This window comes from Acartia tonsa, chromosome 1 (genome assembly GCF_053477335.1).
Source record: "Acartia tonsa isolate MP-2025a chromosome 1, ASM5347733v1, whole genome shotgun sequence".
Taxonomy (NCBI): Eukaryota; Metazoa; Arthropoda; class Copepoda; order Calanoida; family Acartiidae; genus Acartia; species Acartia tonsa.
Genome location: NC_137260.1, coordinates 47,839,971 through 47,854,752, shown reverse-complemented (window position 1 = coordinate 47,854,752; position 14,782 = coordinate 47,839,971). Strand labels below are relative to the sequence as shown.

The 14,782-nt window shown below is 33.3% G+C and overlaps 2 protein-coding genes across 2 annotated transcripts; both read right to left on the bottom strand.

The window, feature by feature from the left end:
• Positions 1–1,224: 1,224 nt before the first annotated feature.
• Positions 1,225–5,718, bottom strand: LOC145322369 (uncharacterized). The gene is made up of 7 exons (XM_080164356.1): positions 4,717–5,718; positions 4,040–4,094; positions 3,843–3,916; positions 3,468–3,510; positions 2,529–2,582; positions 2,082–2,123; positions 1,225–1,516 (listed from the first exon to the last, which is right to left on the bottom strand). Exons 1-7 carry the CDS (start codon positions 4,996–4,998, stop codon positions 1,329–1,331), a joined length of 738 nt encoding a protein of 245 aa, XP_080020482.1. The 5' UTR covers positions 4,999–5,718; the 3' UTR covers positions 1,225–1,328.
• Positions 5,719–10,790: 5,072 nt separating this feature from the next.
• Positions 10,791–14,572, bottom strand: LOC145322362 (heat shock protein 83-like). Its single transcript, XM_080164346.1, has 4 exons — positions 14,332–14,572; positions 13,787–13,896; positions 13,221–13,410; positions 10,791–12,902 (listed from the first exon to the last, which is right to left on the bottom strand). The coding sequence occupies exons 1-4, from the start codon at positions 14,362–14,364 to the stop codon at positions 11,106–11,108; spliced, it is 2,130 nt and encodes a 709-aa protein (XP_080020472.1). The 5' UTR covers positions 14,365–14,572; the 3' UTR covers positions 10,791–11,105.
• Positions 14,573–14,782: the final 210 nt, after the last annotated feature.

Genomic DNA, 14,782 nt, shown 5'->3' with positions numbered 1-14,782 from the left:
GAATTTCTCGCAATTAATTCACGCAACTTCCCCTTGGTTGTGTAGGAAGGGCGACAATTGGGTAGTTTGGATAGTGATACCCAACAGTCTCGTACATAATATCAGTGAAACCCTTACCCAAGCTCCTCTGTGGAGAGCGTCATTCTTTACGGTGACTTAATTTGGGACACCTGCCATACTGCCATAAATATGACAATCTAATTTTTGACTGATAAAATAATGCAATTTTTCGTTATTTGTTAAAATGTTATTCATTTATAAACTGAAACACTTTGAATAGAAGAAAGTTTAGGAATTTCGTGTTGATTCTTGAACTCCTATTGAAAGTACACTAAGTAATCCTATTATATTAAGTAATAAGCTTTTTTGTCTGTAGAGGGGTTTAGGCAATTTTATCTTTATAAATAAGTATGGGTATGGTTTTAGGCTATTTTTTACCCTTCCATATACCTTTGACAGAGCCCTTAGATGCTAAGGGCACAGCCAATAGTTTTTAATATAGGTAAAAACTCTGACAAAAATCATAAGTAAAACACAACAAGGACAAAGTATAGATATGAAGCTATAGTGAAAACAATAAAAGAAAAACAACACATGGAATTATTTACCATTTTATAATAATCTTCAACATTGCCAGGTTTTGATAGTTCTTTGAGTCTTAGCATTATTTGTTCAAGTGTTAGAGATTTAAAATCCATTCCTTGCAACAACTTGTTGCCCTTTACAAATAATATTGGTCATCATGTTAATGATTATTTTTAATCAGAGAAGGATTTTAAGTTGGCGTTTTCCCTCAAAGTGTCTTGTAAGTGTGGAAATATGGTAACACTTCTGATTCAGCAAGTTGTCAAATGATAATGTATGTTTAAGAGAGTTGAGTTTTTGTGTCATTGTTCATGTAGAAGGATCTATTTTTCTATGTGATTGGACACTTAACCATTGGTTTAAACTTTTTTAGTGATTTAATTATATTAACCTTAAAATCTAGTAAATCTGTACCTATTTTATAAACAATTTAATTGTGTGTTTAATTCAATATACTTAAAGTAAAACTGTAACTGTGTTTGTTAATATATTGCGACATAAGCACAAAAGCTCCCTTATTTGAAAAAAAATTCGTTTAATTGTTTGATTGTAGTTTTGAGTCAGGTTAGGTACCGCAGATATAGGCCCCACTGAGCTAGGAACCACCGCAAGGGTTAGGGATAGGGAAAAAAAACCTACCTCCACCCCCCCCCCTCCCTGCTTTTATTTTAAGTTTATCTAAAAAAAATGGGAGGGGGTTCAGGACTCGGCAGGCGCCAACTATTTTTATAAAAACGAGGATATCAAATGAAAGTTAAACTGATGTACTCTGCCTTGTCTAACTTCATGTTCTTGCCCTCCTCCTTCTTATTCCTGAGCTTGTAGTTGGTCTGTGCAACATTGACGGCCTTCTCCACATTCTCATCATTCTTGTCGAGGTTCAGCTCTTTCATTACCTTCTCAAAGTCATTCTGTAGTTCGGCTGGGATACCTGATAATTTACAAACACTTCAGGATTTCTTTTGCACATATATTCTGTCTCGAAAATGATTTTTAGAAAATCAAAATTATCTTGGATTTAAAAAATAATGATCATCACATAATCGTCGTAGCTGTGCTATTTAAGGAAGCGTTGCTAATACATTAAGATTTTCATCCTTAGTTACATATTTATTGGGCCTTACCGAACAAAGGGTTTAAACATCACTTTAAAATGTTCTCTAATTGGTAACAAGAATAAAATTTCTCGTATTGATTCGAATCCGGTGGATAGGAACCGGTTCTCATCCATACGAAAAATCAATGTCTAGCATCGTATTATATCCAGTTTTCTACGAATATAGAAATGTTCAATCATAAGATTTAAACCAGTTTTTTTAGCCGGGGCCTTCGGCACCTCAAAGCTAAAAAAACTAGTTTTAATCTTATAATTGTACATTCTTTATCCGCGGAAAGCAGTTTATAATACGATACGAGAAATAACTATTCTTCTATTAAAGAAGTTTTCAAAGCCAATGCAGTAATGCAGGCATTAAAAATGATAATTTTTAAAAAACCTGTAATCTGTCCATTCTCAATCTTTGCTTTCCAGTTCACCTAATTTGACGCATAAAATAATATATGCATTGCTTTGAAGGGGGGGGGGGACAATGGGCTGTTAATTACACTAGTCCCCAAAGTTTTATAATAGGTAACTTTTTTTTATTCGTTGGCTTCACAACTTTGGGGACTAGACTGATGCTGAATTGTGATTGGTTGATTCATTAAGTTGAGTGACCAAACGTTTCTACCACTAATTTTAATCTACAGAACTAGAAGGTGTAATTTTGTGTATCAACATTAGGAATGTACATCAATTTATCGGCCATTGCCTTATCCCTTTAGATCCCTGGTTATTTTGTCTTTGCTTAATAGTACGAATGAAAACGAGAAAATAATGTATAATTTTAATTTTTTTCTTGTCGTATATGTTTATTATTTAATAATTTGCATATAATTTTCCTGGAAATTGTAGGGAGTGCCGATGCTCATGCTCATGCGCTTCTTGGATTGTTTCCCTACAGTAAATTAGTACTTTCATCAAACAAATGTTCATGACGAGAAAATGTTTTTGTGATTTTAATTGATTTCAGTTAATCCCTTATGTTTGTGTTATGGAGGTTTTGTAAAATGGAAAAGGATAACTAAAACGAGTTGTATGAGTTATCAAAATTTACTATAATACAGCTAGAGTATTCTAAAGGCTATATTATGATTCAAATTAAGGGGTGGGGGAGTTCTGACACATTTGCGTAAACAGTGAGTATAGGCTTTATCTTTAGACTGAGAGGATAGGTTATTAGGGATAAAATCATTCTTATATGATGAATAATCCCCAGATTTAAGATTTTTTGGATAGGCCTCCAGGTTCCGAAGCTGCAGGCCTCCAGGTGGTCTCTGTACAGGTAAAAATAAAAAAAAATTTAAGAGTGAGATGTCAGCTTATGAGACAAAATATGTATGTTTTTTTTTCATATATGTGAATAACAATCAAGAAGAAGCATATTTTGTTTTATAAGTTGACCTCTAACTCATTAAAAAATTTTTTTTTTCATTTTTACCTTCAATTACATTACTCTTCAAAAAAAATCTCATTTTTAATTTTTACCTTACAGAGACCACCTGGAGGCCTGGAGCTCCGGAACCTGGAGGCCTGGAGCTCCGGAACCTGGAGGCCTATCCAAAAAATCTTAAATCTGGGGGAAATTCATCATATAAGAATGATTTTATCCCTAATAACCTATCTTCTCAGTCCAAAGATAAAGCATATACTCACTGTTTACGCAAATGTGTCAGAACTCCCCCCCCCCCCCCCTTAAAATCTATCCCTTTTGTATGTGTTATTGTTATAAGTTTTCCTGATAAGCATTTGATAAAGCAATTTAATTCTAAGAGAAATAAACCTTTCAACAAATTTCCCTTCAGTAACATTTCATAGAAATTATCCTAAATACATTATTATTAGATACTCTATAGATATGGTAGGTATTTAATTTAGGCAGTTCTAAACAATGCAGTAAACTTTATCAACTTTATGTTCCAATTTGCAACAAACATAATATACAGGCATTAATAATTCTTATGTAATTCCTCTCACTAATAAGCATCTAGTCTTTAACTACCTGTGTTCCTCGTGTATATAAGATTATATTGTTAAAATTAATATAATATTTCAATTGTTTTTGCTTCCATGAGTTTCTGTGTTTGAAAGTTTCTTTATTATTTGTAAATAAATTAATTAGTCTAAATTCTTGTTCAAATCACAATGTTATTGTTACCTGTCCACTTCCTCTTTCTTTTAGGCCAATCAACTCTTTGTTCAAATTGAGTTTAATAGATCCAAACTTAGGATCTAAAATAATTTAAAGAATTTGGGATAAAAAAAACGTAAATAATATAAATTATGACATTATCAAGTTAGATTTTCTGATTTATTGTGAAGGATATATTTTGACTGAAGAAAAGATGTAAGTACCTATATTTTTCTCCCATTCTTTGGGTAACCCAGTAATAGTTCCATCCGAAGATCTCTTAAAATAGAAATAAAAGGTAGGTAGTAATTGTAAAGTTTTAATTAGGGATGGCAATCCGTCAAATTTTTGGCCCGTATTCGGATTCTTACAAGAATCCGTCCAAAAAATGGCGGTTTCCCGCGGATTCCGGATTCTAGCAATATTTTAAAAGGCTTCTTTTAAAAATAAGAAAATTTATGTGCTACATTTGTCCTAAAAATTAATGTTCTTGGTGTTCTGTATAATTCAAGGGCAAGGATTCTATCATAGATGGGTACTAAAATCCTAGTTTAAAAAAATTAGCAATGATTCAAACTCAATGCCCTTAGTTTTTCAAATCAGATGAACTTTTGGCATTTAAGTGTAGGTACTATTGATACCAAGATAAATATTAAAATATATTTTTGTAACTAACAAAACCAATACTAATTAAATACGCAGTTATAAATAAGGTAAAATAGTTAAGACTTTGAAAAACAGATTACTACTAAAAACTAAATACTACTTAAGACAGAAGTTTAATGATGAAGTGTATTCCTCCTTTAAGTTGTTAATCGTTTTGAATATTTAATTTGAAAAAAAAATAAATTAATCATGTTCTATACTTAAATTTAATAGGTGTTGAATATTTTTCTCTCACCTGAACCTTAATATGATGCTGGACTGCTTCTGGGTTACCAATCGACATTTCTTTAGTCTCACCATTTTCTACAGACTTTTTACTTATAGACCAACCTAGGAACTTTTTCGATTTGGATTTAGCACTTATCGCGGTTGAGCTGTTTGATGAACCCCCCGTGCTGGGGGAGGTTGGTGGGGTACCCCCGACAATTGTGACAGTTGGTATGTTGTCCATTAGCATGCTGTTGCTTTCGCCTTGATATCTTAGGAGGGAGAGGTCCGTTTTCTTGTTCAGAGCCATTCAAATTTGAAATAAACTTTAAGAAAATTGGGTTATTTATATTGGTCTATAGATAAAACTATTTATGTGGTACATGTTAATCAGGAATGTATATGGTATAAGCTACCATGTCCTGATTTCATATATCAGTCACGCATTACACGAGCAAAAACCAGGCTAAAATACGACATGTGTCTTATTTTATCCTCACCATATGAATGTAACCAAAGTTATTAATAGGGGTAAACTAAAATTAAAACCTAAAACGTCATGAAAGAAGATCAGACAAAAACTATTTTCACGTCAAAACACTGCACAATATATAATCAAAAACACATCTTAATCAAATGATTTAACAATTTAAACACTTTTAATGCATACAAGTTTACACCTTGGCAACTTTTTGATTACTAAACCTTTTTAATATTTGTAATGTACATAGTGAGTCGAGTGTGTATTCAAGGAACTTTTTATGACTAATACGCTATTTTAAGATTTGTTTAAAAACATTTAAATTTTAGTAATTTATATGTAGAAATATTTAAAAGAAAAATATATGATATAAGTTGAAAAAAATGTCAATTTATTAGTATTAATTCACTATCTCTTCTTTTTTATCACTTATCTTTAATTTAAAATGAAATTATTTTTCTTCACAAAACAATTATATATTTAATTTTACTCCCTTCTACGTATTTTTAGACATTATTTTCTATACTTTAAAGTATAAATTAAGAATTAAGAGGGCTCATGTTATAATTAAAATTATTAAATTACAATAACATTGTTAATTTTCACTATGATAAAAAAGATTAAATTGATTGGGTGTGACTTGTCTGTACGTCATTGATTACTTTGTGATCAGCTGTTTTACAATTTTCCGTATTTTTTTACTTTCATCAGAGTCACCTCTTTTTGATGAGAAAAATTTCAACAAAGACAAAGAATCTAGATTATTAAAGCACTGTTTTGTTCTTGCATTGTTTCAAGATTTCTTATCAGATAAAAAGTCAGCTCAGAAAAGAGGGAAAAATAACAATCCTTCGGGGGGGGGGGTCGAAAATGGAATGGGATTTTTAAAAGAAAACAACTATAGGGTGAGAGAGGGCGAAGTTGGGTAGAGGGGAAATTTTAATTTCTTCCGAGAGAAAGCAACAAGCACCCTCTCGTATATCCCCCACAGAGATAATACCCCCATTAAGGTTATTATGAGCTTTACACAAGGGCGTAGGATATCTTTTTGGTGGATTTATGTACAATGAGAGGGTAAGGGCCTCTTTTCTATTATATCTACGATATATCTTTTTATTGAGAAAAAATCTGTTTCGCTAATTAGCTAACAGAAAACAACTGCAGCTTCTACCAACAATGGAATTAATTTGGAAAAAATCACATCGTTGGGAGGCAACACATCGTAAAATTGACGACCTCTTCCTTTGCCCCCCAAATATTATATTAGATTTATTTCGCTTGTTGGTTATACCTTATTCCTGCCAACAACTCAAAATAAAAATGATAATATCCGTAATTCTTTCTATAGGGGCTAAAGAAAAATGTAAACAACATTTTTACAGACAATTTGGAGTTGGTGATTCCGAATCTGGCATTCATTTTCGTATAGCTCACACCTCCTTCATGGCAAAAAACGGCATCATAGTCGACTGCATGCCCATCGAATAACAATCCAGATACAAAAAAAATGAATTGTTGAAAGATCTTATATTTGCACAAGAAAACATAGCTTTATCTTATCAACATTTTTCTCTCTCATTAATTTGTTTTTTTGTTAATTTTTTTCATATTTGTTTTTAGTATCAATTTTTAGTAGCGAAGCTACTCTATAATTCACTATGTCCGTCCGTCAGTCCGTCCGTCAGTCCGTCAGTCCGTCAGTCCGTCCGTCAGTCCGTAACGCTATGGGGGAAATGGGATTTACTCAGCTCCTATAAAAGATAGAATGCTGAAATTTTTTGACAACATTCCCATCATTAAGGAGCACGATTGACTATAAAACATCATTGGCGGTCGGACCGCTTTTTAGCAGGTTTTAGGCTATTTTTATATTTTACACATTTTTCTCCATATCTTCAGTGTTTATGGTCCGATTTTCAAAATTTTTTGAGTTACAGATATCAAAATTAAATTTCCCGTCGTTTAAAGAAAACAACGATGAAGGCCAGACTGCCTTTTTAGCAGGTTTTAGGCTATTTTTATATTTTTCACATTTTTCTCCATATTTTCAGTGTTTATGGTCCGATTTTCAAAATTTTTTCAATTATTGATATCAAAATTAAATTTCCCGTCTTTTAAAGAAAATAACAATGACGGCCAGACTGCCTTTTTAGCAGGTTTTAGGCTATTTTTATATTTTTCACATTTTCTCCATATCTTCATTGTATATGGTCCGATTTTCCAAATTTTTTAAGTTAAGGATATAAAAATTTAATTTTCTGTCGTTTTAAGAAAACAACCATAGCGGCCAGATTGCCTTTTATCAGGTTTTTGGCTATTTTTATATGTTTTACATATTTCCTCATATCTTTGTTTTTTTATCCAATTTTTTTGGGATATCAGGATCAAAATAATTTTCCCCATTGTTATGTGCATCTTTAATGTAATTTACTTTGACCATCGTTATCATAAAAAATAAAACAAGGTTTTGTGTTTATTTTATCCAATAAATCTATTCTTGATTTTAATAAATACCCTTTAAATCTACTTGTACGTATTCCCATCTATGATTTTTGTGCTTCGCTACTTATGGATGTTGTCATCCTTGTTTTTAGTATCAATTTATTTAAAATCACGAAACTTACCTGTCAATAAAAATGTTTAATGATTTTTTACTTTCTGTATATTTCTATTTTTAATATATTTTTATGACACTGAAGATCTGCTCTGCTCTATAACTGACTATCTACGTTTGTCCAGCCATTATTTATTGGAATTTGTCGATGTTGTCAACAGCTTATTTGAACTCAATTTAATTTAAATAGATTCTAGTATTTAACTCACTTGGCATCAAATCTTGAACTGTCGCGTCGGTAATGCTCTGGAAAAAGTAGAAATTTTACAAAGGAAATGTGAAATCAACCCCCCACCCCCTCCCATTTTCAGTTTTAGTTAAAATTTTTTTTTTTTGGAGGGGTTATTTATTTCTAGGGTTGTTTTCATATGGGAGGGTGGTGTCACCCTCCCCCAAAGTAGTTGTTAACCTACCCGGACCTAAAAGAAGCTACCCTGTAAAGTAGAACCATACCGGTTCAGTGGTTAACGAGATCCTTCGGTACAGACAAACATTCTATTACTTTATTATAGGGACTAGCTATTTTATACATGGTACCTTCATGGTACAACAATTTCATATGATATTCATGTGATTTTTTGAACAAGGCAAATAATTAAATATTTTAATTGAAGAATCTATATATATAAATAAGATCTACAAACAATATCCTATAACAGAAACGTTTTTTCATATTTAAATAAAGTTTATATACATTTTTTTGATAGCGAAGCTAGTCTATAATTTTTGGTAGCGAAGCTAATCTATAATTTGAAATGTCCGTCTGTCCGTAAGAGACGTTTTGGGGGAAACGTGATTTTCTCGACTCATATTCAAGATAGATAGCTGAAATTTTTAGTGTAGATTCCTATGACATATGCCCATCTAATAATGTATACATTGTTTTGTCTGTCTGTTGTTTGGGGTGCTAGATCGATTCCTTGATTTTCAAGTTTTCGTGATTTTCTCAATACTTTTTCAAGATAGAGGGCTGAAATTTTCAGGGATTAATCTAATTTACATTTTACATATTTTCACCAAGTTTCATTAAGATTTGTCTATTAATTGGGGTGCTAGGTCGATTTCTAGATTTTTAAGTTTTCGTGGTTTTCTCTATTCCTATTCAGGATTGACGACTGAAATCATCAGGGATTGAAAATGCTCATATTCTACATATTTTCATCATGTTTCACTGAGTTTTGTCTTTTAATTGTAGTGCTAGATCGATTCCTAGATTTTTAATTTTTCGTGTTTTAAATGTTGAGTGATTTTGAAGTTTTCATTTCATAAATATATTGAATGACACTGCTCTATAGTAAATTTATTCCAATATCCATTCATAATATTTTAGCTTCGCTACTTAAGGATGTTGTCATCCTTGTTTATTTTTAATTAATATTCTGCTTACTAAGTATGAACAATCTGCAATTGTGCGTTTTGTTAGTAGCGAAGATACTATATAATTTGAAATGTCCGTATGTCTTAATTTGAGGGAAATATGATATTCTCGGCTCCTATAAAAGATAAAAGGCTGAATTTTTTTGACAACATTCCCACTATTAAGAAGCTCAATAAACCTTACAACATCAATAGCGGTCGGACCGCTTTTTAGCAGGTTTTAGGCTATTCTTGTATTTTTCACATTTTTCTCCATATCTTTGGTGTTTGTGGTCCGATTTTCAAAAATTTTTCAGTTAGTTATCAAAATTAAATTCCCTGTCGTTTAAATAAAACTATGACGGTCAAACTGCCTTTAAGCAGGTTTTGGGCTATTTTGTATTTTTCTCCATACCTTTGGTATTTATGGTCCGATTTTTTCAGTTAGATATCAAATTTAAATATCCTGTCGGTTAAAGAAAACAACCTTGCCGGTCAGACTGCCTTTTTGCAGGTTTTAAGCTATTTTTAAATTTTCCCTTATTTTTCCATATCTCTATGTATATAGTCCGATTTTCCAAATTTTTAATTTTTTATATGTTTTACATATTTTCTCATATCTTTGGTGTTTTTGGTCCAATTTCTAAACTTTTTTGGGATATCATTATCAAAATAATTTTTCCCATTGCATTGTTATGAGCATCTTTTATGTAATTTACTTTGACCGTCTTCATTATACAAAATATATGTTTATTTTCTCCATTAAATCTATTCTTAATTTTAAGTTCCAGATATGTGGTGAGGGTAGATTTAAAGATATTTCAAGATCATAGAAAGCTGTAGGTATTGCAGTATATATTTATGTCAAGCCTTTACTTTCTTTTTCACCTTAGCCTACATTTTTCATCCTGAACTAAAATAAGACCGGCAATAACTTAAATTTGGCGAATTCGCAGTATTAACCCAACAGATTAATCTAGTAAAGATTAATGGATGTATCATTACTTCGACCTTACACCAGATTTTCAAGTTTTCAAAGTTAATTAAACTTGCAGCAGGCTAGAATAACAATCTCCCCCATCCCCTCCTTTATCCCATCTCCTCCCATTCTACTAGATTAACAGCACGATCACTAAAAGCAAGGGTAAATTGCAACAAAAATAAACAATTTTTCTCTTGTCTTAATATCCACGTATATTCTACATCCATTGTCAGAGTAGCAAAGCTAACTAAATAGGTTTATCTAGTAGTAAGATGCAATATAATAGATTTGCATTAGTGATAGGTTTTAAAATTAAATATTTACGACTAACCACCAGCGTAAAATCAAGGTTAAAGTAAAAATAAAATTAGGTTTACAAATACAATTTACATCTTTAGCGGAAAAGTACATTGGTTTTATTATTAAATGAATTAGTATTCAAAGGAAAGTTATTTTTATTCAATAAGCAAATCTATTTTAACTTGGGGGATTATATGATCTCCTAATAAATATAGAAGCTTTCCTACTTTCTATATACCTATCTATTTTTAATTTCAGGTATGCATGATGTATCGAGAATATGTTACACAAATATTAATAATGCTACTACTATATTCCCCTAGAATCTTGCATATTAAGATGAAACCAAATATACAAAGAAAAACAAAATTATTTTGTAAATGTATTTATTTAACATAAAAACAAAACCACATATTCAGAATGAATGCTTTCTTTGGTACAATACATAAAAAATAAATATGCCCACCACAAATATTAAAATTTCTAAATTGGTATAAATTAATATTTGTAAAAATTTTAATAGTTGTAATAACATTGAACAGAGATCAGTAAAAATTTAGTTCTGACTTAGTTTAAATACACTGCTGCCTTGAGTTTTGATGCTATCAACTAGGATTGTAAAAATTTAAATTATGCTTTTCATGAGTTAACAAACAGTGATATTTATGAGTTTAAGATCTCCGCTTAATCGACCTCCTCCATTCTGCTGGCGTCCTCGGCATCGCCCTCAAGAGGAGGCATATCCATATCATCAGCAGCCTCAGCTTCGGCCTCATCCTCATCAATACCCAGACCAAGCTTGATCATCCTGTGGATTCTCTGAGCATGGACCATGGGATCCTCCAGGCTGAAGCCAGATGACAGCAAGCTGGTCTCGAAGAGCAGCATGACAAGATCCTTTACGGATTTGTCGTTCTTATCGGCCTCAGCACGAGTGCGAAGGTTTTCAACGATGGGATGGTCGGGGTTGATTTCCAAGTGCTTCTTGGCAGCCATGTAGCCCATGGTGGAGGTGTCACGGAGAGCCTGAGCCTTCATAATACGCTCCATGTTGGCGGTCCAACCATACTGGGATGTGACAATGCAGCAGGGGGAGGACACAAGTCTAGAGGAGACGGTGACCTTCTCAACCTTCTTGTCAAGGATGTCCTTCATGACCTTACACAGAGTCTCGAACTTCTTGACATCCTCCTCGCGCTTCTTCTTCTCTTCCTCATCCTCAGGGAGCTCAAGACCTTCCTTGGTAACGGAGACAAGGTTCTTGCCCTCGAATTCCTTCAGCTGCTGAACGACATATTCATCAATGGGCTCAGTCATGTACACAACCTCAAGACCACGCTTCTTCAGTCTCTCAACGAAAGAGCTGGTGGAAACAACCTCCTTGGACTCACCGGTGATGATGTAAATGTCTTTCTGGTTCTCCTTCATCCTGGAGACATAGTCGTTTAGAGAGCACATCTCCTCTCCGCTGGCAGAGGTGTAGAATCTAAGCAAACCAGCCAGCTTCTTTCTGTTGGTGCTGTCCTCGTGGATGCCAAGTTTGATGTTCTTGCCGAACTGCTCGTAGAACTTCTTGTAGTTGTCCTTATCCTCGGCAATCTCTTCAATAGCCTCCATGACTTTCTTGACAATGTTCTTACGGATAACCTTGAGGATCTTGTTCTGCTGGAGCATTTCTCTGGAGATGTTAAGAGGAAGATCCTCAGAGTCGACAACACCCTTGATAAAGTTGAGATACTCAGGGATGATCTCCTCACAGTTGTCCATGATGAACACACGTCTGACATACAGCTTGATGTTGTTCTTCTGCTTCTTGTTCTCAAACAAATCAAAGGGAGCTCTCTTGGGGACAAAAAGCAGGGCTCTGAACTCAAGCTGACCCTCAACAGAGAAGTGCTTGACAGCCAGATGATCCTCCCAATCGTTGGTCAAGCTCTTGTAGAACTCTCCGTATTCCTCGTTAGAGATATCATCAGGAGATCTGGTCCAGATGGGCTTAGTCTTGTTCAGCTCCTCATCCTCGCTGTACTTCTCCTTGATCTTCTTTTTCTTCTTCTCGTCAGTCTTCTTGTCAGCATCCTCATCCTCTCCAACATCCTCAATCTTGGGCTCATCGCCCTCCTTGGCTTCGGACTCAGCGGGCTCAGCCTCATCATCGCTCACCTCCTTCTCGCGCTCCTTCTGTACAAGCAGCTTGATGGGATAGCCAATGAACTGAGAGTGCTTCTTGACAATCTCCTTAATCTTCTTCTCCTCAATATACTCAGCCTGATCTTCCTTCATGTGCAGAACAATCTTAGTACCTCTGCCCAGAGACTCGCCGTGGTCAGGCTTGATGGTGAAGCTACCACCGGCGGAGGACTCCCAGATGTACTGTTCGTCATCGTTGTGCTTGGATGTGACGACAACCTTGTCGGCGACAAGGTAGGCGGAGTAGAAACCCACACCGAACTGACCAATCATAGAAATGTCAGCACCAGCCTAAACAAAAATACAACCTTAATTTGTGTCCAGAAAAAAAACTATAACATATGGATGATCAAATAAAATATAGGAAAACATTATAATTTAATCAATATTGCATGAAACATAATTATGACAAATATTGATTTTACGATTATTGACAAATTTGATACATTAGGTACTCATCTAGGTTAATGATAAAGCCATACAAATTTTACAGGGAGGAAAGGAAATAAGAAAATTAATCAATGATAAAATGACAATTTTAAATGTAAGTATTTAAAAAATAATGAATTTTAAGCATAATTGCAATAGAAATGAAAATGAGCTCTATACCTGAAGGGCCTCCATGAAAGCCTTAGTTCCAGACTTGGCGATGGTACCCAGGTTGTTGATCATATCAGCCTTGGTCATACCGATACCGGTATCAATGATGGTCAGGGTCTTGGCCTCCAGGTCGGGAATGATATTGATCTGCAGCTCCTTGGCTGACTCCAGCTTGGAGGCGTCTGTGAGGGACTCATACCTGAAAAAATTGAATAATTTTAGAGCCATCAGATCAAAGAAACTTGGAAATTGCATGAATGAAATATCATATGTCCTCCCGTCGTTAACTATAGAAAAAAAAAGTACAACAAAAGCATATATAAAATGGTATTAATACAAAAATTATTACACATCCTCAAAATTCATTTCAAGGTTAAGACTAGACGTGTATTTAAAATATCCAAAAATCTTAATAGAGAAGACAATGGTCGGTAAAGACGCCCTAGTAAGATAATAATACCCATCCTATAGGTATAAAACACTACAAATTAAAAATAAGTAGGTACCCAAAGTTTTTACGCCAACGAATGAGAAAACAGATTAAAGTATGGTTTCAACAGGATTATTTTTCTTACCTAATTTTATCCAGGGCATCACTGGAGTTGGAGATCAACTCTCTGAGGAAGATTTCCTTGTTGCTGTAGAATGTGTTAATGATCAAGCTCATCAACTGAGCAATCTCAGCCTAGAAATATGTAAAATTAGTTACAACGCTTGGTTTTTTATAATGAAATGGATACTAAAATTGCAAACTAGCTTCACACCAGAAAATTACTTAGTTACAAACGTAAAATAAAAATATTTTAGTTTTTTTCTGCCTTCTCTAACCCCATTCAAAATATATTTTGTGAGATTACGGTAGGGGCGCAACCGTTAATTATAGTATTATCGTTTAAAAATTTTATAATATAATAACGAAGTTATTTTGTTCTACAAAAAGAGACAATAAAATTATCAACATTTTAGTTGTTTAAATTCAACAAAATTTAGCTTGAAATGAAACGGCAAAATTTCATATAAAATCTAAATATTTAAACATAAATACATTGTATTTAGCTTTAAATCATTAAAATATTACGAAATATTAAGATAACCTTAATAAATGTAATATAAATCTCACCTGAAAAGCGAAGGTTTCAGCTTCCTCTGCCATTTCTGTGTTAATTAAATATATTTAGATGAATATAATTTGTTAGCTACCGCAAATGTCTGCTAATTTTAACTAATTCTGAAAGCGGAAAGACACCGGGACTTAAATAGGCTCAGAATGTTCTAGAATGTTCGAGAAGAATCTACGGAAGTGACGCAGCTTTACTATAGAAACTTACAGTGTGGGCATGCGTTAGAAAGCAAAATTTTACATTTTTGGGAATTTTTCGCTAAGAGCTAGCTTTAATATTGAAGAACTTTTTATTTTAAAAATGTAAACTAAAAATTTACAGTAAATTTAATATATTTTTATATAAAAAAAATAGATAATCGTTAATATTCACTATAAAGCTAGCTTTTTCTGAAGAAATATACGTTTTAGAAAAAATACCGTTTGAATGTTCTAGAAGAAATGTAAAGGC